At 35.9% G+C, this 21,350-nt stretch overlaps 2 protein-coding genes and 1 pseudogene across 2 annotated transcripts; 2 read left to right on the plus strand and 1 right to left on the minus strand.

Moving 5' to 3' along the window:
- The first annotated feature begins 2,022 nt into the window (after window positions 1-2,022).
- On the plus strand, window positions 2,023-10,092 carry LOC111405686 (annotated as a pseudogene).
- Window positions 10,093-10,715: 623 nt separating this feature from the next.
- LOC111405687 (NADH dehydrogenase [ubiquinone] iron-sulfur protein 6, mitochondrial-like) lies at window positions 10,716-13,131 on the plus strand. The gene is made up of 3 exons (XM_023034684.1): window positions 10,716-10,992; window positions 12,637-12,721; window positions 12,829-13,131. Exons 1-3 carry the CDS (start codon window positions 10,834-10,836, stop codon window positions 12,936-12,938), a joined length of 354 nt encoding a protein of 117 aa, XP_022890452.1. The 5' UTR covers window positions 10,716-10,833; the 3' UTR covers window positions 12,939-13,131.
- A 1,314-nt stretch (window positions 13,132-14,445) lies between these two features.
- Window positions 14,446-18,695, minus strand: LOC111405688 (cellulose synthase-like protein D4). Its single transcript, XM_023034685.1, has 6 exons — window positions 17,909-18,695; window positions 17,422-17,811; window positions 16,504-17,308; window positions 16,016-16,420; window positions 15,589-15,920; window positions 14,446-15,510 (listed from the first exon to the last, which is right to left on the minus strand). Exons 1-6 carry the CDS (start codon window positions 18,376-18,378, stop codon window positions 14,547-14,549), a joined length of 3,366 nt encoding a protein of 1,121 aa, XP_022890453.1. The 5' UTR covers window positions 18,379-18,695; the 3' UTR covers window positions 14,446-14,546.
- Between the last annotated feature and the right edge of the window lie 2,655 nt (window positions 18,696-21,350).

The following is a 21,350-nucleotide window of genomic DNA, read 5'->3' on the forward strand; positions in this document are numbered from 1 at the left end:
TTTTAAGCCCTTCGGGTAAAAATTATTTTAAACTTTTTTTTTGGGGACTTATTTTCAATCATATGCCATCTCAATAAAATAATTTCACATGGATCCATAGTTTTTTCCTAATTTTAACCAAACATTCTTTGCAAAAAAAAAAATAACTTTCACAAAATTTATTATCAAAAAATTTACATCAAACAACATCTGAGCCTTCAAAATTATAAATATATATAAGTATGGCCATTTCAAACATGTTTAGAGCATGGTGTCATAGACTGCGGTTGATGAGTGTGATGCCGAATCACGTGACCATTGGGGAGGCACACACGTGTTAAGCTCACTGAAAGTCGTGGAGCCAACACATTCATGCAGTTAGTAATTGAGTTTTGAGAAGTCATTCATATGGGAGCTTCCCTCGGATGTGTTATGAAGCTTCCTACCAAATGTAAAGTGACTCTGAGTCCTTATGACAAGAAAAACATATCATCGTTTAATTGGAAAATGACACATCAAATGGAGAAAATGTAGCACAATGGCTTTGTCATATTTCAATCATATTGTGAGAGCAATCTCCCTGTGGACAAGCATATGTTGAGGTTATAACTTAGAGGAACCGATATCAAAAGCTTCCTCATAGCTCGTTGATTCATGGGTGTGCGAAGTTAATGATACATCAATACCCAAATGAGTTATTGAGACAAGCACTCCATTAAATCACGTGCATTGGCCATGGGTCTAGATTTACCATGGGTTCCATTGCTTTACATGTGATCGTGGGTAACACAACATGAAACACAAATAAAAGCTGGATGTTGTCATCTTGGATTTTCGATATGGTATGATGGCACTTAAGTAAAATTTGGACGAGGCACTATTGGAGGACATCATGGCATGCAATAAATCTAATTAACCATATGAAGCGTCAAGTGCAAGGTTTCATTTTTTTGAGCATGCGATTAACCATCAATGCTCGAGAATCAACTAGAGTGCTCCTTTTTTTCAGCAAATTATACATTGCACTCAAGCATGGTGAGTACTCGAGGAAGATGGAACATCAATTAAATGCACTGTAAAAACGTGAGTGCATTGGCACCAATAAGGGGACATGTTATGGTGAACATGTTAATTAAACTACGTGGGCAAGAATAGGCAACAAGTCGTGATTACACTTGAGATGGCCAAACATTGGCTTAAGGTAGAGCAGTTTGGAGTGTTGCACATGTAAAAATGTACTATAATAGAGTTCCAATCACTTCGTGGTAAAACAACTCAAAAAGAAAATCATCTTGTTAAATAAATAAGACGCTGGCTATAGAATAGAAATTAAAAATAAATAAATAAGTAATGCTAGTTATCTGTAGTGTTCTAACTATCATCAGCTATGCCTACTACTGCAAAGATGGGAATAAGATCATATTTTATTCAGCCACCCTTAATGTACCGAGGAGGGGGTTACAGAACTCCTTCAAACAAGACACAAGGGTAAGGGGGATGATTTTTATTTTGGCATTATTTTATTCACATGGGGTGCTCCATGTGAGATTTCTTCTGTAAATTTCATTTCTGTACAAAATGGAATAATACTATTTTATTATTCTTTGAAAAATGTTAAGCCCCTATCTCTGTTCCATTAAAGTGTGTTTTTGGAGAAAAATGGGAACAAATATATTTTTAAATGGTGATTTTTTAAAAAATGTGTGGTTAAAAGAATAAAAAGTTTGAATTTACATGTAATATTATTTTATTAAAAAATTTGCAATTAAAAAGAGGAAAGAGAAAATTTTTTTTGAATAAAATGAAACCCAATCAGTGGCCGGTTGGAAAAAGATTTTTTTACCCCTCTTTGGCCTCCATTTTGTGAAAATGAAAATGAGTGGAATAATATTTTTTTTGAAAAGTGAGTGGTTGAAAAAGAAATAATTTTTTTTGATTTACGTATAATATTATTTTATAAAAGATTGTATGATTGAAAATACAGGAAAGTAAAATGAAACGTAATAACTTAGAAATTAATGGAGCCACTTGGGAGCAAATATTTCCTTTCTTTCCTACTTGTCTTACAAATCTTTACCCTCTTCAGGGGCGCGTGTGTAACATTCCATCGTTTTCGTAACACCCTCCAGCACCACTAAAACTAGAAACCGATACAAAATCTAAGCCCACACAACTAAAAACCAAGTCTTACACAAGAGTAGCATATAGCACAGCAAGGGAACACAGACTAGAGCGACGGGACAGCCATGAACGTGTTTAGGTTAGCGGGGGACATGACCCACCTCCTCAACATAATTGTTCTCCTCCTCAAAATCCGCACCATGAAATCATGTGCTGGTATGTACACAAACTATTACCAGTATAAAAAGTGTGTGTGGCAAATTTCTGCAGCAGTTCTTTATTTTGGTGAAATTTTATTGATTTATTAATAAAAAATATATTTGCTGCTCATAGTCATAGATACTGTTTTTATTTTTAAGAAATGTGACTTTTGTGTAGTTTATTGCTGACAGTTCGCATAGGGTTTGGAATCCATTTCTAAAATCAGCGTTTTTATTTGGAAAAAAAAATAGCGATTGACAATGATAATTATTTTATTGCATAGACTTTGATCAGTGATCGAAAGTATGCAATTGCTGGGAAAGTCTTTTAAAGAATGACCCATAAATATCAAGCACGCTCAAAATTAGTAGTACTGTGGGGTGAAAAATGCAATATTTTGTAAACAATCTGTATGGAAATGATGGGTTCGTTCTTATCATCATCCTTTGTGACATATTGGTAAATATTGTGCTGGTTTTTCAAACTAATATTTGGAATTCATTAAAATGTTGACATTATGTCGGAGAATAGAGATGATTGCTGATGCCATTTGATAAACATGAAATTCATAATTCGCTGATCAAACTAATGTGTGTCAATAAAGACGAACGATACTGAGGAAGTGCTCGTAGATTTGAAGGATATAGGTTGTTGCTGTACTTTCCTAAAGGGATATTGAATTTTAAGTAGAACTAAAATTAGTGCCAATTAGTTTGTTAGAAAAGGGTTAAAAATTCAACTCTCGAAAGTATAAACACACAATTCGATGTTCTAATGAAATATTTCATCCTTCATCCTCTAAATGTTATTGAAGCTCACGCTCTTCATCATAAATTATCTGCTTGTCCCTCTTATTCTGAGGGTGTTTAGTTTTTGCCTTCCATTTCCTAGAATTTCTGTTCTGTCCTATCTCAAGCTAAAAACTCCTTTCATTTTCTAAGGAATTTCATTGAAGACTCAAGAATTGTATGCTATAGTGTTCATTACGCGGTAACTTGATTTTTTCACAAGGTACTATTCCTTCTACAATACTGTAATGAAGTTAGTTTTCGTTGGAACCTCCATATGTATTGTCTGGTACATGAGGTTTCACAGAGTAGTAAAGCAAACATACAACAAAGACCAAGCTACTTTCAGACACTACCTTTTGATTCCTCCATGCTTTGTGTTGGCTCTTTTTGTTCATCGTACATTTTCGGTAATCGAGGTAAGAAAAGTTTATCTTTTCCTTCTCATTTACGTAACTCAATGTCATTTTTGCACAACTACTAGTAGAACATCATTGAATTGACCACTATTGAACTGGATACAGTTATCGTTATAGGACAGGTAACAATAATCATATTCTTCATGTTACAGGTGCCACTGATGATTATGTACAACATAAGGTCATTAGAGTTATTACATTTGTGTGTTACTCGAGGTCGATACCCCAAAGTTTGCGTTAGATGCTCGGTTTTGGTCATGTGATGTTATCGGGATAGTTTATGATTTCATGGACCTGGGGCTGAATGTTCAACGAATAGTTTGGTTTGAACTAGATCGACCCGAGTATAATTGAATTTCTTTATATTTTTTGGACTCTTTTAAGTTACAACAAATGAAAAGGACAGAGATACAGAGAGTAGAATCTAGGCACAACATTTTGGTGTCATTAACAGTCATACCTGGTCCATTGATCTCAAGTTGACTCGGATAATTCAAAGTCTTGAGAAATTGATCCCTATGATGAGCAGATACATATATGATTTGAAGTGACATTTAATTGGACCTGGTTTCTTCTACAGGTTCTTTGGACATTTTCCCTTTATCTTGAAGCAGTAGCAATTCTACCACAGTTGATTCTGCTGCAACATACTAAAAACATTGACAACTTGACTGGGAATTATGTATTTCTTCTAGGGTACGTAGTTGGTTAGAAAAAATGCACTGTTTATTTCTTTATTGCTAGCATTGAACTGACAAAACCCAAATTCTGAGAGTAGTATAAATATTATATAAGTGCTCAAATAAGTTGTCAGATCATATGATTACACACGAGAACATTATGTATCTCTTTTTCTTTCTTTCTTTTCTATATACTATTTATCTGGAGCTTGATCTGTAATTAATACTGGTTTTAATTATATGCAACATTGACGTTGATTGAAACTTCACGGCTTTATGATATACTAGAAATTTTTTTGAACGATGGTATCTTTTTAGTGTTACCTGTTTTTTTAAAATTTCTACATCTTGAAAGACCAGTCTTTCTTGTGGCATTGAATTAATCTGTAATCATTTCCCGGAATGATCAAATACAGCTAGAGATGGCAATGGTCCAATTCGGGGTCGGTTCGGCCAAAACCATCACCGAACCATCAACTTTTTGGTCATACCATAACCACATCATAACCACAAAAGTCGGTTCGATTCGGTTTGGCTCGTTAATAACCATGAAAATAAAATATTTTTAATTAGTTCATCCGTCGAATTAAAATGAAAAATGTATGAAAAAAGTCAATGAAAACAAAAACATGATACTAAGTTAATATAGCAAATAACATCCCAAATGAAAATGCAAAAAATATCTCAATTCTCAAATACAAAATTCAAATTTAACAAACAATATTCAATAACTCAAAAAGCTCCATCCTCAATTCATATTCAATCTTCATTCTTCCCCACAACTCTTACTAGCATACGTCAAAACTCAAAATTGATTTCTATATAGTATATAAGAAATGTAAGTAGAGTGATAAATTAATAATCCATATTGTTCTTAACTAAAGATTTAAACAAAAAAAGTAGCTCTTCGTCAACATCCTCTTCACCAAACTTTGCACAAACTCCGGAATATGATGAAGGAGCAGAATTTTCTACACACAAAAGAGGAAAAAATTAGCAATAAAAGAAAGTGCATAAATAATAAATATAAAATAATAAAGCCTACCATGAATATCAGTCCAAAGCCAATCTCGAGCACACATTAAAGCTTCTAAAGTTTTCGGGTGAAGTCTATTTCTATGTGGGCTCACAAATCTACCACTTGTACTAAATGCTGACTCGGATGCAACAGTAGATACTGGAATGGCTAATAAATCTCTTGCAACCTTCTGTAAAGTCGGATATTTTATTGAATTTGCTTTCTACCATGTCAATAGATCAAAATTGTCCACCCTTGACAATACTGGCTCATCTGAAAAAATATCGAACTCTGTTTTTACATGATCAGCAGTAATAGAAAGACCAACAAATATATCAAAACCAGCCATGCGATAATGTTTTCCAACAGTAGTAGACGACTCTGATTGTGAAGATGATGAAAACAAAGATGTATTTTTTGTCGAATGATGCAGTCTCTTGTACTCTTTCAGCAACTTATGACAAAATGCTCTAACATTTTCAACCTCTTCCCGAGCTTCATCTCCATAAATCGAAGGAAAATAGTATTCAACTAGTTTCATCTTGTATCTAGGATCCAATATAGTTGCAATAGCTAGAATTTCATGCATGTCACTCCAATATTTATCAAACTTTTCCTTCATGCTTGACGCCATCCATTTGACTTCATCGCAAGATGATGTGCTCCAATCACGGATTGCCAACTTTATGTCACAAATATCGAGAAAGTACAAATTGGCAGTAGGATATTTTGTTTCTGAAAATAATTCAGTCACTTCATAAAATATCTCCAACTTATCATAAATCTCTGTAGCCAATTCTCAATCACTCTCACTTGGTACACTTTTGTAACGAGGCTCTCTTTGCCTTAGTCGAGGAAAAAGTTCTTTGTAAAGCAAAACAGTATGAATCATTAGATATGGGGAGTTCCATCGAGTTTTGCAATCCAATACTAACTTTTTTTCACAAGGGATTTTCATTTGTTGTGCAACTGCCTCAAATGTTTCCACTCTTTTTGGTGTTGCTGACCAATATGAAACACTATTGCGAATTCTCTCAACACTCGAGCTAATGATATCCAAACCATCCTTTACTATCAGGTTCAATACGTGTGCACAACACCTCAAGTGGAAAAATTCACAATTCAACAATAAAGAACCAAGAGAAAGCTTATCTAACATAATGTTAATCATAGCGTCATTCGTGGTGAAATTATCAACAGTCAATGTGGACAATTTCTGATCAATATTCCAATCAAATAGACAATCCATTAACACAGTAGACAGTGGCTCAGCAGTGTGGGGACAAGGGACTTATAAATCTGTATGGATGTGAAAAAAAGTTCGTAAGATAACTTGAAATTTCAGAAGATATACGATAGTAGTTTAAAGTCTATTTTATAAAACTATTGTACCTCAAAATTCGGCTCTGAAGCCTCCAAGAATCATCTATATAATGTGCAATGATAGCCATAAATCCCTTCTTTTGATTGGATGTCCACATATCAGTGGTGACTGCTATCCTACTATTGGTCCTCTCTAATAAGCCCATTACTTTTGTTCTCTCATAATCATAAATTTTCAAGATATCAACCTTGATGGTATTACGAGAAACAACTTTAAATAATAGTTGAATTCTATTACAAAACTTTCTAAACCCAGTATGCTCAACCATTGAAAGAAGATATTCGTGTAGGATGATCATATTTGCAAGTCCCGTCCTACCTTTCTCTTGATCAAAATTAAACGCTCCCATTGCAATCCTACCACCAGGTTCTTTAAATTGATTCAAAAACATCTGTTCGACATCCTTCTGACCTCGAAGAGGACATCTATTTAAATTAGCATGTAAATAACTTGTCCCATTTTTTGACTCACCTCCTAACTGTTTGTTGCATTGTTTGCAATTTGCTTTGGACACATTATTAATTCTCGATAACTTAAAATGTTGCCGCACTGAAGTGGTCAATTTTGTTTTTCTATTTTCCTCAGTCGTCCCCTCATCACCACCTAAATCTATATGAATTGGATTTGCATTTACCTCACTTGGACTTTGTGAAGTGACTGTTGTACTTGTTGATGTATCCTCTCAAATGCCAATAGCGGTATCTCCAACTTGAATTGAAGCAGAAGCACTTCCAATTGAAGTGGGGGGAGTAGGAACGGAAGATTTTGACCCTGGCAAGACATCTAATTTCAAAAAAAAACCAAATAAACAAACTCAAAAACTTAGGCATTCATTAATTTCATTAGGTGAAAAAGTGAAGAATGAGGTGCCAGCCATTATATAGGAATGAGATGCTAAACAATGCATGGAAAACCAAGCAAATCTAGTGTGCCTATTCGAGCTCGTCTAACTAAGTGCAACCAAACCAATGACATGGATTAAGGTTAGGAGGAACGGTTCAATTTTGATCACATTAATATCCTCAAAAACTAATAAACATTTGAAACCAAGTATAGTGTGTCTGTTTTAATACCTTCAACTGCGGGAACAACTTTGAACCCAAAGTATGGTATACTGATCATAACACGAAATATTAGGACAAATAATGCTTGTATAAGAACAGGATTGTGAAATATTAATTTGATTAGGGAATTTCATGAAGTTAATACAAAGAAAAACATACTCAAATAATTAACATAATGATTTGCAGTATTTTCTTCAATAACTATTCAAATTCTAAAGCAAAAAATTTCCATCAGTAGAATTAGAAAATCTAGACCCTTAGGCAAAAAATCATCAAAAATGAGAGAAATTAAAGTCATTTATTTCTGCACCAATTGTTAAAAACTGAAATTAAAATTGAGAAGTGCAAATGCTAGAGCGAGTTTCTCACTATGATTTTGCAACCTCTCTTCTCTCTCTTGCTGGTCGGCACCCCACAGCACATTAGTAGTATCGGGGACATATCCAATTTTCTTGATTTTATCAGCGATCTTCTCCCACATTCTACGAATCACTTCTCTCGGTGGATGTGTAATATCGTTTGCCACGAAAATGTTTACAACATTCTCGAGCTCAACCCAACTACAAGCAGGTTCATTCTTCACCCCACTTTCGTTCATAATCTTCCTCACTTTTGCAGCGTCACTCCATTTACCAGCAGAGGCATAGATGTTAGAGAGTAACACATGGGGACCTGAATCATAGGGGTCAAGTTCAAATGCACGTTCTGCAACATAAGCACCCAAGTCCATATTCTTGTGCATCCTACAAGCTCCAAGAAGCGCTTTCCAAACGGCTGCAGTGGGTTCACAACAAATTCAAATTATCAAAAGAGAAGCTGAGAAGTTCAGTAGTGGTAGAAGCCTGAAGGTCGAAAGAGAAGAAAATATTGCAAACGGACGGAGGTGGACGGACGACAATCGACGACTCCGCGTTCGGCAGACCCAGAAGGCGAAAGCGGCTGCTGAGAATTCTCCAATGAAAGTATAATACGTTTGTGCCTCAATAGCCTTTGTGTTAGATTGTTAGGGTTGGGTACTTGGGCTAAAATATAATTGTTAACGGGCTAGACATTTTGGGCCAAACAAATTAAGTAATTAACATAGAAAAAATAAAAAAATTATGGAAAGCCCAATTATTATTAATTTATTATTTTTTCTAACGGTTAATCGGTTTGGTTCGGGGCAATAGCGTAAATACCATACCCGCCCCGTCCCAAATCGGTTCATTAAAATCAAATACCATATCCGCCCTCTTGCATCATCGATTCGGTTTTTTTGCCCCATTCGATTCGGTTAACCGCGGTTTTCGATTTTGATGGTTGAAATTGCCATCCCTAAATACAGCAAAAAAGGATAGAGAGAGAATAGTTCATTTTCCTTGCCATTGCATGCATACCTTGGCTTCATTTTTGTCTACTCTCTTACGTAACTTGGATAAACCTTGTGCTAGTACAAGTTACCTGGATCTTAATATGTGGAAACATGTTTCTTTATTTTGATTTTGGTGCATAAGTTAACACGTAACTCTCTCTCTCCCTCTCTCTCTCCCCATATATAATCTTTCCATTTTCAGTTAGCTACGCAGAGGAAAAAACTGAACTCAGACTCTCTTCACTGGATCATTTTTATTAATATCTCTATTGGCATATCAATGTTATTTATTTTTTTTTATTTTGGGGGAAGACAACTATTACTCTATGAGGATATCTCACTTTTTTGCTTTCTGTTATTTAGTGCTTATCACGTGTTATATCTCATGAATTGGATATATCATTTCTTCATTGAGACGCACAAAGTTCGCTGGATCCATAAGCACTTTCATTATTTCTTGCTATGCTATGCTTATTTTCCAAGGTGGTTTGACTTCATCATGTAATACAAACGCAACTTGGTTATCTGGCTTGGCTCAAACTGCTCTTTATGCCGACTTCTTCTATTACTATATAAAGAGGTAATTTTTCTAAGTAATGTTTCATTTATAGAGACACAGATATTATTACGCGTACGCATATGACTTGTATTGCTAATGTAATTGATACATACCATCCTTCCTCCCCCATTACTGTTAAAAATCGATAATTGTGCATAAATTAGTTTCTAGAATTCAGCTAATGGACAAATTAATTTATTTAATTTTTTACGTCAGCTGGAAGAACCATGAGAAGCTCAAGCTCCCTGCTTGATGTTGGCTACTACTTTTCTTCAAGGTGGAAGTAACAGATATCAGACATGTTTGTTGTTATTTTCCTTTTGGGGTTTTACTACGTGGCTAGCCTGCGTTGATGCAACAGCATACTTTTCAACTGTCTACTGACATAACGTCTTCAACTGCCTGACTGACTAAAAAAATTGAGATACTGGTTAATTTGGCCTAAGTTGCTGCTTTAAGGGTATGCTTGTGATGGGCTATATTGTTTTATCTATTGTTCTTAATGAAAATCTCATTCTTCTTTGTCAATTGATTAGCCCACATCTTCAGATTTCGGTAAATCCATAGATTTCAGATGTCTGCACTGTTAAACGGATAAAATTCCACGTCGAATAAAGAAGAAATATAGATAAATTTATAAGGGCGTTGACTTTTTAGGATAATATGTCAAATGTTAATATGATATTAGAATCCGTTAAACTCCAATGAGTAATTCGGTTCGATTAAGATTCAAAAATGATGTTAAATGATCAAATAAATATAGAAATATAAATTAATTTATAAAGATTTATGTTATTCTTGTTAATAAAATTAGTCTTTTAAGATGGAACTTCGTGTACAAGTGGGAGCTAATGTTGCAAAAACTGTTGAAAGAATTTGGGCATAACAATGTTTTCAATTTAAGATAACACATAAAAAGAAAAGTAATTGATCTTTTAAACTATACCAAGCAGGGATTTAAAATTTTTGAGTTATCAAAATAAGACAATTCCTCTTTCATCTCTCTCGCGCCAAGGCGTCTCTATGCAAATTGAGGAATTTCTGTGAAAGGAAAACATTTTACGTCGGGGAACTTTACAACTAATTTTTTATAAATTTTTTTCTACTTCTTAATAAAAGTTTGTTTATAAATGCGTAATCAATAAATTGAAAAAAGTTCCAAGTACCCATAATTTTTTAAACTTTTCCAAACAACTGCTTAACTTCTTAATCTCTCTTCTGAGTTCTGAATGAAAAGAATTTCTCGCTCTAGGGCTCTGACTGAGAACAATGGCGATGTCAAGGAGAACACAGGGCATAGCAATGGCGATAAGCTTCGTGAAATCCCTAATAATCCAAAGATCCTCCATTCTTCCTGCCAGCTCACGGTGTCTCAGCGACGCCGTTAGCAGCGAGGTTGTCATTTCCCACACCGCCAAATGGATGCAGGTACTCTCTCTATGTATATATGTATGTAGGTACATAGGCACACATTTAACTTTCAATTTTGGGGTTCATAATTTTGCAATGACAAGGATCGGTTTTATTTTTTAGCTTGACTTCGGTATCTGATCTTCTGCAATATGTTATTTACTGCAAATTTAATATTTCAGGATTCGTTGCAAAGATCTGTAATTGAATCTATTGCCCACTTCTTTTTTATTTGTAATTCTTGTATTTTGGAGCAAAGTTAAAGATTAAGCAATTTATTTGTCATGATATGCCTCCTCTGTACCCCTTCGTTCTATCTCATTTTTTGAATTTTGAATGTCTGTCGACTAAAGAAGTTTTAATTGAGGATTTAAATTTGAGAGATCAAATAGACGTCATCTTAATTGCTAAAAAGAATGTCATCTTTATTTTTCTTATTTCAAACCCCCCTTTCTCCATGGAATCCAATAGCCAGAGATGACTATGTATGGCGTGGGAGTATTTTATAAAAATAGATACCAGCTTTTGAGGTTCTTCTTTTGATCATTATGGGCATGATTATGACATTATATTATTCACGAGAGTATCATATAAACTAATCTATTGTGTGAGTGTAAGCAGAAATATTGGATGCTAACTGATGATGTGAAATAATTAGTATTTTGGTAACTGATTATGTCAGTCACTTTAGTGAACTTCTCATATAGACCTTTATTATGTGTCTTAGGGCGACGATTTTACCATTGAGTAGAACTGGACCAGATTGCCTCTTTTGCCCATAGAATCAATGGTTTTATTTTCACAATTCCGAATGGGAATCATTGGTCTGATTTTCAAGAAATCTGGACCAAACCACCCTGTGCCTACCCTTAGGTTGAGCTTTATAACCTATTCTTTCCTTCATCGTTGAAGTTTTGTAAAGGCCATCTGAGCTTCATTTAGGGTTCACGCAGACATTTTGAAAGCATCATTGCATTACAATAGAGCCGAAAACTAGCCAGATAAAGGAATTTTCAATTTTGTAAGTGCATTGACACAATTGTTTTCTCTTTTCAGTTATTGGAGAAAAAAATTGTAAGAACCAACTTAATTTTATTATTATACTATATTGAGACTTTAGTGTATAAATGACTGAAGATCTGTTTTTTATTCTAATGTGTGCTACTGGAAACTTTTCTCTATTTGGACCCTTTTAAATCTGTATTTGAATCCCACAATAATTGTATGAGTGCCATATCTTCATCAGTGCTTAATATGATGTGGATGGCAAGTATAGCATCTAAAACACTTGGTTGGAGCAATGAAGATGGAACAATTAAGCCATTATTTAGGCAAATAAAGGAAGATAGTCTAGTCTATAATGATAGATTTGGCCTTTATACCGTGTTTTTTATTTTTTATTTGGATTTTGTAAGGATTTGCCAATTCGGAAACAAAACAAAGTTGCAGCAATAAGTTTTACAGAATTTCATTATGCACGCTTTAAGTTCAATCAGCTTATGTGCTTGTATGGTTTTATGCATATAGTTTCCAGCAAATTTCATGATTCATTTTGGACATTTGGTTATAGCTTCAACTAGTATACTCTTCCTGCTTTGCCTTGTGGAAACTCTTGCAACTCCAGTTGCATACTATTATTGTTCTCTCGTACCACATTGTTAGGATACAAGCAAAAAATCTCCAATGGAATTAATCAATGAAGTTCCACCCATCAAAGTTGAAGGTCGGATTGTTGCTTGTGAAGGAGGTAAGTTTGCATAACATATTTAAGTTATTGTCACAATGTGAAGAGATTTCCATCCCTTGGTTGTATCTGTGTTTTCTAATATTCCCTTTTCCTTCTTTCGAGCGCAGACAATGATCCTGCACTTGGACATCCAATTGAGTTCATATGCCTTGACCTGGATGAGCCGGCGATATGCAAGTATTGTGGTCTACGTTATGTGCAAGATCATCACCATTAGGTAATGGGTGGTGCTGTAATAATTGTTGCCATGGTTGAAGTGATTTAGATTGCTTCTGTCATAATTGGTTTTAATATTTGTTGCTACGACCTATTTTATAAATAAGGTTTCTTGTATTACCTTCTCTCTGTCTCTGTGCCATGCTGTGAATTAGACATAAATAAAATTGATCCAAATAGAAGTTATTTTCCCATGTCATCGGATCGTATACCATGGAGTTCGTTCCGTTTCCAATATTGGGATGGACTAGACGTTACACTAGGCATGTTTTAGTTTTTTTTCCCGGTCCAGATTTGCCGTCAAAGTGATGAATAAAAAAAGGACTCTTTAAACCACCACAAATAAACTGACCAAAAAATAAGGAAAAAGGGAAAAAAAAAAATCTCAAAAAATCCCGCCGCCAACCCTCCAAACCCAACCCCAAACTCCAACCTCACACCTCTGCCATCACTACTAGTCGATAGCCAAACCAATGCCCCTGCCACAACCAAGCCAACACCACCATCGAGCACAAATTTATCAAGGGGAAAATTATCATCTCAGAAGAAAAAATATTATTTTTAATCAAATTTTCTCCCGAAATTTTAGCTTAGCTAAAGGATTACAAGCTTTGAAATTTTCGCAATATAACAAAGAACAGACAAAAATTCTAAGGAAGAAAATCAGAAAACTTTGAACACTAAGAATGCCTCGATTTATCTGTATCTTTTCAGTCACCATCTTTTTTCTCTCACTCTCCCATTTAATCACTGATCTTCAGAGCTTCAATATCTATCATCGGGAGGATGTGGGATTGGAGCACTAGTAGCATTGCTAGAATAGGAACGAGCGCACTTTGAGTACATTGCAAAGAACCTTGTCTGATTTGTAGTAGCATTACTGGCGGCACTGTCTCCTGTTTTTTTTTTTCCTTTTTCTTATTCGCCTTTTTATGCTTGTTAGTTTCATACATATATGTATATATTCTATTTAGCAGAGCTTAAGGGCAAGTTTGACTTTTCGCATCACTTGAATGACAAATTTGGACGTAAACTGTTAACGAGGACTAAGGCTTACCAAATTATGAAAAGTTGAGGGATAAAAATGCCAAAAAATAAAGTGTAAGAGAATATAAAGATTAGGGGCAGGGAATGTAATAGGAAAAAAATCCGTAAATAGCAAAATCCCCCGATTTTGAGTGAAAATCCTAGCCCTAATCCTCGAATCATATTCTCCATTCAATCCCTCTATGCTAATGACGATTTATCTCTAATCAAATGAAGCCCTAATTCTTTAACGAATAACTACTTCTGTTGTATTTTCTTTAAACGAATTAGAAATATCTATTGATAAATAGATATGAAACCTGTGAAGGGTCAGCACAACTTTGTGCATATGTATCTGAGGAATCGTATGCAATTTGTGAAATTTTAATGTGTTGGATTTTTGCTTCGGCAACAATTTCAAATCATGATATCTGACAGATAAAATAAGCGCTAAAATAGCAATCGACAAATTGAAGTCGTCCTAGAAAACAATAGCAAGAAAGTATATTAACAGAGGGACAAACAAAATGTCATCTTTGAAAATCTATTTCCTAAGCCCAAGAAAAAGAGGTTTTACTCTTTTTCATGGGAATTGAAAACCTCCTGAAGCACCTGAAGCTTGTCCACCTTTAGGTGGACTAATGGCTACCCAAAGTAAAGAGAGTGTAATAGCAATAAGACCAGACCAGACAAAGACAATTGTTGGTGTCTTTCCTCTTCTTCCCATGAGCCCTTTGGCAAAGGGATACAAATGAGCCAACACCCAGAAACTAAAGAATGCTCCACCAATGAACTTGCTCCATTTTGGGATTGAGCTGTAAATTGTCCTTGAGAATGCAACTACCATTGCAATAATGTTAACCATCCCTATAACAATAGGTGGGATCATCAAAGAAGTCCATTTCACTAGGTACAGATCTGCATAGATATCATCATTGTCATCTCCTGCAGATTTAGAAGTAAGTGTGAAAGAAATCTCGATTCCTGCAATAACTTTGAGAAGGCCTTGTACCACAGCGGCAAAGTGGGCACTGGTTCCAGAAATGAGCCAAAACTGTTCATTCCTCCACCATTCTTCCAGTCCCACGCCCGACCATTTCACTTCCAAGATAGCCAATGCAATGAGGCAAACCGATATAGTCAAGAGGAACACTAGGAAAACAATATTGAGGTTTTTCACGATGAAGTGGCCCGATAAGAGGGAGAGTGCAGGGAGGAAGCAGTAGACAATTAGGAATAAGGAAGTGAAAGGATATACACCAACATTGAGGTAAGCCAAGCGCTGCAAGAATTTGAGTTTTTTGGATCCAATTAATGCATTGTTTCTAGAGAAAAAAATCTCTACAGAGCCTGTTGCCCATCTGAGCACCTGATGGAGTCTGTCGGTGAGATTAATAGGAGCTGATCCTCGAAAAGCATCGCGCTTGGTGATGCAGTAGACAGAGCGCCATCCACGGTTATGCATACGGTATCCTGTCACCACATCTTCTGTGACTGAACCGTAAATCCAACCAACACGATCGCCCCATTCAGTTTTGTCCTCGTACCTATGAAACAATGTTATGTTTTACACTAGATCTAAAGTTGCACAACATTATAGCAAGAGTTTAACGAAATTAGATTACCAACAAGAAATGACAGAGACAGCTTCAGCTACTGTAGTTGCATCGAGTGGTTCTCTAGGGACCCTGAGAATGCCAGGAGGTCGTCCGTACTTAACAGCCGGATGATCAGCAATAGGGCGGCCTTGGAATTCAGCAATTGGTATAGACTCAGACAGCATTGTGGAGTTCCCAAAACGCTTAGGTAATAAATTGACATCAAGATCAGGATCAAAATCCGTGGCTTTCAAAGCTTGTGTCTCTGCACCCTTTGAAGTATTATCTCTTTTAGGGGGATCAAACCCATAAAGAGCAAATCGACGGAACATGCACCCTGTCCCCACATAAACCGGACCCTAAAATCAACATAAAATAATCACATCAATTCTGGAAAGTACCCCAGTATGACAAGAACACGAAGAATCTGCAAAAGAAAAAAAGATTAATGTACCTGAATTCCGTCAAGCGCACGCATATTACCATCAAAAAATACGGTGTTGTGATTGGCATAACGATCAGATGGATCAATGCCTTCAAATCTTTGGGGAAACTGAATATAGCATATGTCTTCGCCGCCCCTATCCATCATAAAGCACATCCCTTCACGGGGAGCCTTGCAATTGTAAATGTAGTGATCACAATCAAGATTGAGAATAAATGGACCATTAGAGAGTACGGCTGATGCTCGGACAAGTGCATTCATTGCACCTGCTTTCTTGTTATGATCATACCCTGGACGCTTCTCACGTGACACGTACACAAACATAGGCAGACGTATGTCCACATCCGAGAAGTCCAGAAGCTTGTCCTCGGATCCTCCGATTAGTGGGTCACTGCTTGGGGGCTTCAACATTACCTGCAACCATACATGAATTAAAGCACTTAATGTGAAGGCTTATATCAAAGGCCATGACAAGTGCATAGTCGATTGATTTGTACCTGCAGAATGCCAGCATGATCACCTTTGGTGTGTTCCCTAGTAGGGACTCCCCAAGTTCCAGGCCAGTGGGTTCCATCAGCCATCCATGTGGCCTTTTGAACCTTGATTGACTCCATAGGGTCGGATCCATTCTCTCTCACGCGCTTTAGAATTTTCATCTCCTCTCTGGCATTGAATGCATCAGATCTTCTCCTGATTGAATCAGGCAATCCATTTATCCTCACCTTGAATTCATCGTATTCCCTCTTAACTCTCCGCCTATCTTTCACAAAATCAGGCCTCTTCTTGTTTTTGGTCGGATCACCTTTCAGAGAGAAGTAGGTTTCAGGATTTCTGGGTTCTATATCATGTTTCCTGCAGAAAGGAACCCACAAATCAGCGAAACTCGCGGCCTCTGCCATGGCCTCAAAAGTGAGAAGCGCCCCACCATCGTCAGAAATGTAACAAGCAAGTTTCTCAACAGGGTAGTCTACAGCTAAGATTGAAAGAATAGTGTTGGCAGTGACCAGTGGCGGCTCTTTTTCAGGATCCGCAGTGGACACAAAGAAGTCCACTCCCGGGAGGTCAGAGGCTCCACTCGGGTTGGAAGATGATGGGATATCAAATTTATCTCGCAAAACCTCTAAATCTGTAATCCGACTCACTGGGTTGATCTTAGGAACCTGATCGAGAAACCAAGAAAAGGCGAACCATATTTCACATATAACTGACATCAACCACAGCCATATAGCTTCGTCATTTGGATGTCTCACCCTCCATGTCAAGAAGAAGACAAGTACAACCAGTCGGACAACAATAAAAAGCCTGCAATTTCATGTTGGTTACTAAACTTCATTATGTTACAAGTTAGTCACACTATACAATTGGTCTCTGTCTGTTAATTTCATATGTAAAGGAATGACTAGCTTTGTACATACCTGTAAGGGCTGATTATACTATTTGGGATAGGCACTATTCGGCTGAGGGGCCTCCATGGTTTATCTGATGAATCCGGCATGCCATTATGCACTCCATCCCCGTCGTGTCCATACATGTCATCTTGAGGCCAATAGGCATTACCATATCCATAAGTTCCCTGAGTCTCAAATAGCCATTTATTATGATCAAATTCTCCATTTTGATTCCTTTTCATCATAGACATACGTCGGTCTCCTTTTGAATTATCTGGCGCGGGAAGTGATAGAGCGCCACTCGAAAAATCTGGTACATCATCGTCATAATCACCAACTCTATATGGCTCCTTGCATCCAGGACAGAGACCAGTATCTTTTTGGGCATCCATATAGCAATCTCTGCAGATTTTAAACCTACAAAAACCATTCGAAGAAATGTTCATATCAGACATATTATTTAAAATGCATGGAAATTCTAGCAGCTTAAGCTCGTAACTTATAGATAAGATACCTGCATTCACAAGGTATAACGTCTTTACCCCTTTCATCCTTCATAACCTTGCCATCACAAGCCGGCATGGCACAGGACGAGCCCTTGGAGCAGGCCATCTGTGGATGACTCACCTCTGATTCAATCACCTTATCCATGAGATGAGCACGCGTGACGCTGTTGAATCCACCAGTGAAGAGAGAATTGGATACATATTGTTCTTCTGCTTTTGTAGCTACAGAAGTGTCCATTGGCTGATTATCCGGCGTAGGAGGAAGGTGAACGGTATAATTCATGTAATCCCCCGAAAATTCTCCGGACATGTCCAGGTCTTCTCTGGAGAGACTAACATATCTACCGCTTGAAGTTCGCCTGGCAAATTTCACTGTTTGGCCACTTGAACCCCGGTTTCCATGAGAACCACCGGAAGAACCACCAGTGACCGGAGTGCGTGTTGCCTTCTTTGATGGCTGGCTAGTCAAGTTCGACATTTTCGAATTATTCTATATGATCATTAATTCAATTTGAAAAGATTCCTAGTTACGTAGCAATAGTTTAATTAACTAGGACACCCAAGATAGGCATTTCCTTTTCAATGAAGACGTGTTCTGTTTGTACATTAGAATCTTGCAAAAATTTGGTAGAAAAGAAAATTAAACTAATTATCTCAAGAACAAAAGGAGATTCAAAATGAGATGCAGAGGAGAGGATTCAGGAAACTATGTGGTATTTGGTTCATCTCCTCCAAAAAATCTGAGGAATGTATGGAAGAGAGAAAATAGAAGAGAGAAAATAGGAAGAACAGAAATGGCATTCCTGGTGAGAGACCAAGTCACGTAATTGCCTTCCCATGACGATCTGTTATCAGGCTTCAAGGAGAGTGTTCAACATGTCAAAACGGGCAGGCCGAATGAAACCTGCATGAACCAATGCTGGTTTCTAAGCCAATCTTTTATCAGATGGGCATTTTGGGTTGACTTATCTTGATCGACACCTCTATGTCCAAAGAATAAACTCCATGCATGCAATTGTTTTCAATTAAGGAAAATCGGGTTAGGTTATCCAATCTTTCAAGTAGCGTGATTTTGAATTCTGAGTATTAACATGAGGTTGTGCTTTTCCAACTTATTTAGTATGTGCATTTGGAACCTATTTTATGAAAATTGTCAATGTAGACGTTAAAATTGACTGCAACTTTCATGTGATTTATGCTCGACATTAGGTCATTTGACGATTTTATCCTTCTACCTTAAGTTAAATAAAAGTTGTGTATACTTTTCATTGATGATTTCGGTCCTATAAGAAGTCACATAAAAATTTGAAAGGTTGGAAACCAAAGCCTCAATTTGAGAACCCAAAATCACTTGATTGAATGTTTAGCGGTCAGGAAGTCCACACCTAATTCTTAAATTATAAGTAATTAGATTAACAATAATTTGAATTCAAATTAATAATTGTAAAATATAAATTTAATTAAATTGTTGGAAGTGTTGACAGTAATTTTTTTGAAGGATCTGTAGGAAAAAAATAAAGAAAATTATGAAAAACAATTTTTTTTTTTTTTTTGGGAAAAATATGGAGAAAAGTAAAAAACGAAAAAAAGAAAACGGTCACTTCGAGCACACTAACCTAAATTGCGGTATATGTTTATTCAACTTAATTGCAACATAATAAAATGATTAATAGGCGCAAAAGGAATCAATATCCGTCCATATCCTAAAGCTTGGTGATTTATGGAGAAGCTATTTAGTTTATACTACGAGTTATTCGTACCGAGGGTTCGAATCCATCTCTTTTCAGTTCCGTTGATGAAATTTGTGATTACATTAATTATTTATTTTGACTTTAATTTTGTAACAACTTATTAAGCACATGTTTAGTCTCAATTTTTTAAAATTCATTTTTCAACTACATTGAAATCCATAATTTTTATCAACTCTCAATCACACATTTTATAAACTTTCACCAAAATCTGATAAAACTTTTTTCAAAAGCTTTTCCTAACAACCACTTATTATTTTATCAATGTATAATGTACAAGATGTCAAAAATCATGCTATATGTACATAAAAGGTCGATACATACTGCATCCAAATTTACACAAGTGACGAACCAATGAGAAAGGCTGCCATTCATTAGGATTAATCGGACGAAACTCGAACACCCGAGTCACAAAAAAAAGGTTGATAAACTGATTAACATCCATTTGCGTCGACAGATTTTAGTACATTGATATTGACAATACCTTTTTTAATCAACCGTAAGATTTTTAACACATAAGGAGGTATCAATCAAGGTATATGCTTTGTGTGTACAAGTAGTTTAATCATCAGTAATACTTTATATTCTATCTCTATGTTTATAATGTATACAAATATGGATAAAGTCCATACTTGATGAATTTAGTAAGCTAAAAATATTTTATAAAATTTCATCAAACAGGACTTGAAATTTGAAGCATAAATAGACTTGTAATTCTATGAAGTCGGTTATCAAAAAATAATTATATATATAGAAATTATATTGTATGCTATGATCAATTCTACAACCTGTCAAATTAATAGCGTTGATTTTATAAATGGTTGCTTTACAATTTCTTCACACCCCTATACTTACAACGCCAAAACCCTAAATTAAGGAATGATTTTTCTAAATAACATAAGAATTCAAAGTACCTAGAATACCCATGCTAGAGGTATATGTCCGGTGAGCAAACCATTTCCTCAAGGGTTATTTTCGTCCGGAAAAAATTCAATATAGCCGTTAACCCCCCAATGCAAGTTCAACTGATACTCTCTCTCTCTCTCTCTCTCTCTCTCTCTCTCTCTCTCTCTCATTACATGGGACACCATCGTGTCCTATCGGAACCAGCAATCGCTCCCTCTTTCTAATACTAATTTCTTGGTTGTTTTAATTGCTTTAATTCATCCTCTCTCATATATCCACACACGCATAGCGTCTACATAAAATTTTAGTTGTTTGTGTATTTTTTTGTGCTAACGGTGATGGAAAAAGGAAGTGTTAATTCTTCTGCATCTTCGAACAAGATTCAATCACAAAGCCCGCTTCAGGAACTGCCCCTCTACAGACGAAGTTCGCCGGAGAATGTACGTGGTAGTTTTACGGTTTTTAATATTCTTGTATAGTTTAAGGTTTTCCACCAGTTATATCTATGTTAAGAAGAAATTTGTTGAAATTCGGAGAAAAGGAAAGAAATTAACTTAAAATTGGTTATGTTTTTCCAAGTCCACACTACTTTCAATTACATTTAATGATTTTCTGTTAAATTTTAATTCTACAAATTGGGTGAATTTTATTTGTTTTAGATTGTTGTTTTTTAATATAATTTTTTTTAAAATAGTCTGTAATTATAAGAGGAAAGAAAATAATTATCTGAAATTGGGTATATATTTTTCAATTCTGATCCCATGCCCCACATTATCAGCAATTAAAAATTCTAAAA

The sequence above is a fragment of the Olea europaea genome, chromosome 12 (assembly GCF_002742605.1).
Source record: "Olea europaea var. sylvestris chromosome 12, O_europaea_v1, whole genome shotgun sequence".
Taxonomy (NCBI): domain Eukaryota; kingdom Viridiplantae; phylum Streptophyta; class Magnoliopsida; order Lamiales; family Oleaceae; genus Olea; species Olea europaea.

Bases quoted from the DNA above. Each gene is read 5' to 3' on its own strand.
- LOC111405687 (XM_023034684.1), top strand. From the start codon at position 10,834: ATGGCGATGTCAAGGAGAACACAGGGCATAGCAATGGCGATAAGCTTC. The intron at 10,993-12,636 runs GTACTCTCTCTA...CCACATTGTTAG, and splicing joins ACACCGCCAAATGGATGCAG to GATACAAGCAAAAAATCTCC. The intron at 12,722-12,828 runs GTAAGTTTGCAT...TTTCGAGCGCAG, and splicing joins GATTGTTGCTTGTGAAGGAG to ACAATGATCCTGCACTTGGA.
- LOC111405688 (XM_023034685.1), bottom strand. From the start codon at position 18,378: ATGTCGAACTTGACTAGCCAGCCATCAAAGAAGGCAACACGCACTCCG. The intron at 17,309-17,421 runs GTATGTACAAAG...ATGAAATTGCAG, and splicing joins AGTATAATCAGCCCTTACAG to GCTTTTTATTGTTGTCCGAC. The intron at 16,421-16,503 runs GTACAAATCAAT...GTATGGTTGCAG, and splicing joins ATCATGCTGGCATTCTGCAG to GTAATGTTGAAGCCCCCAAG.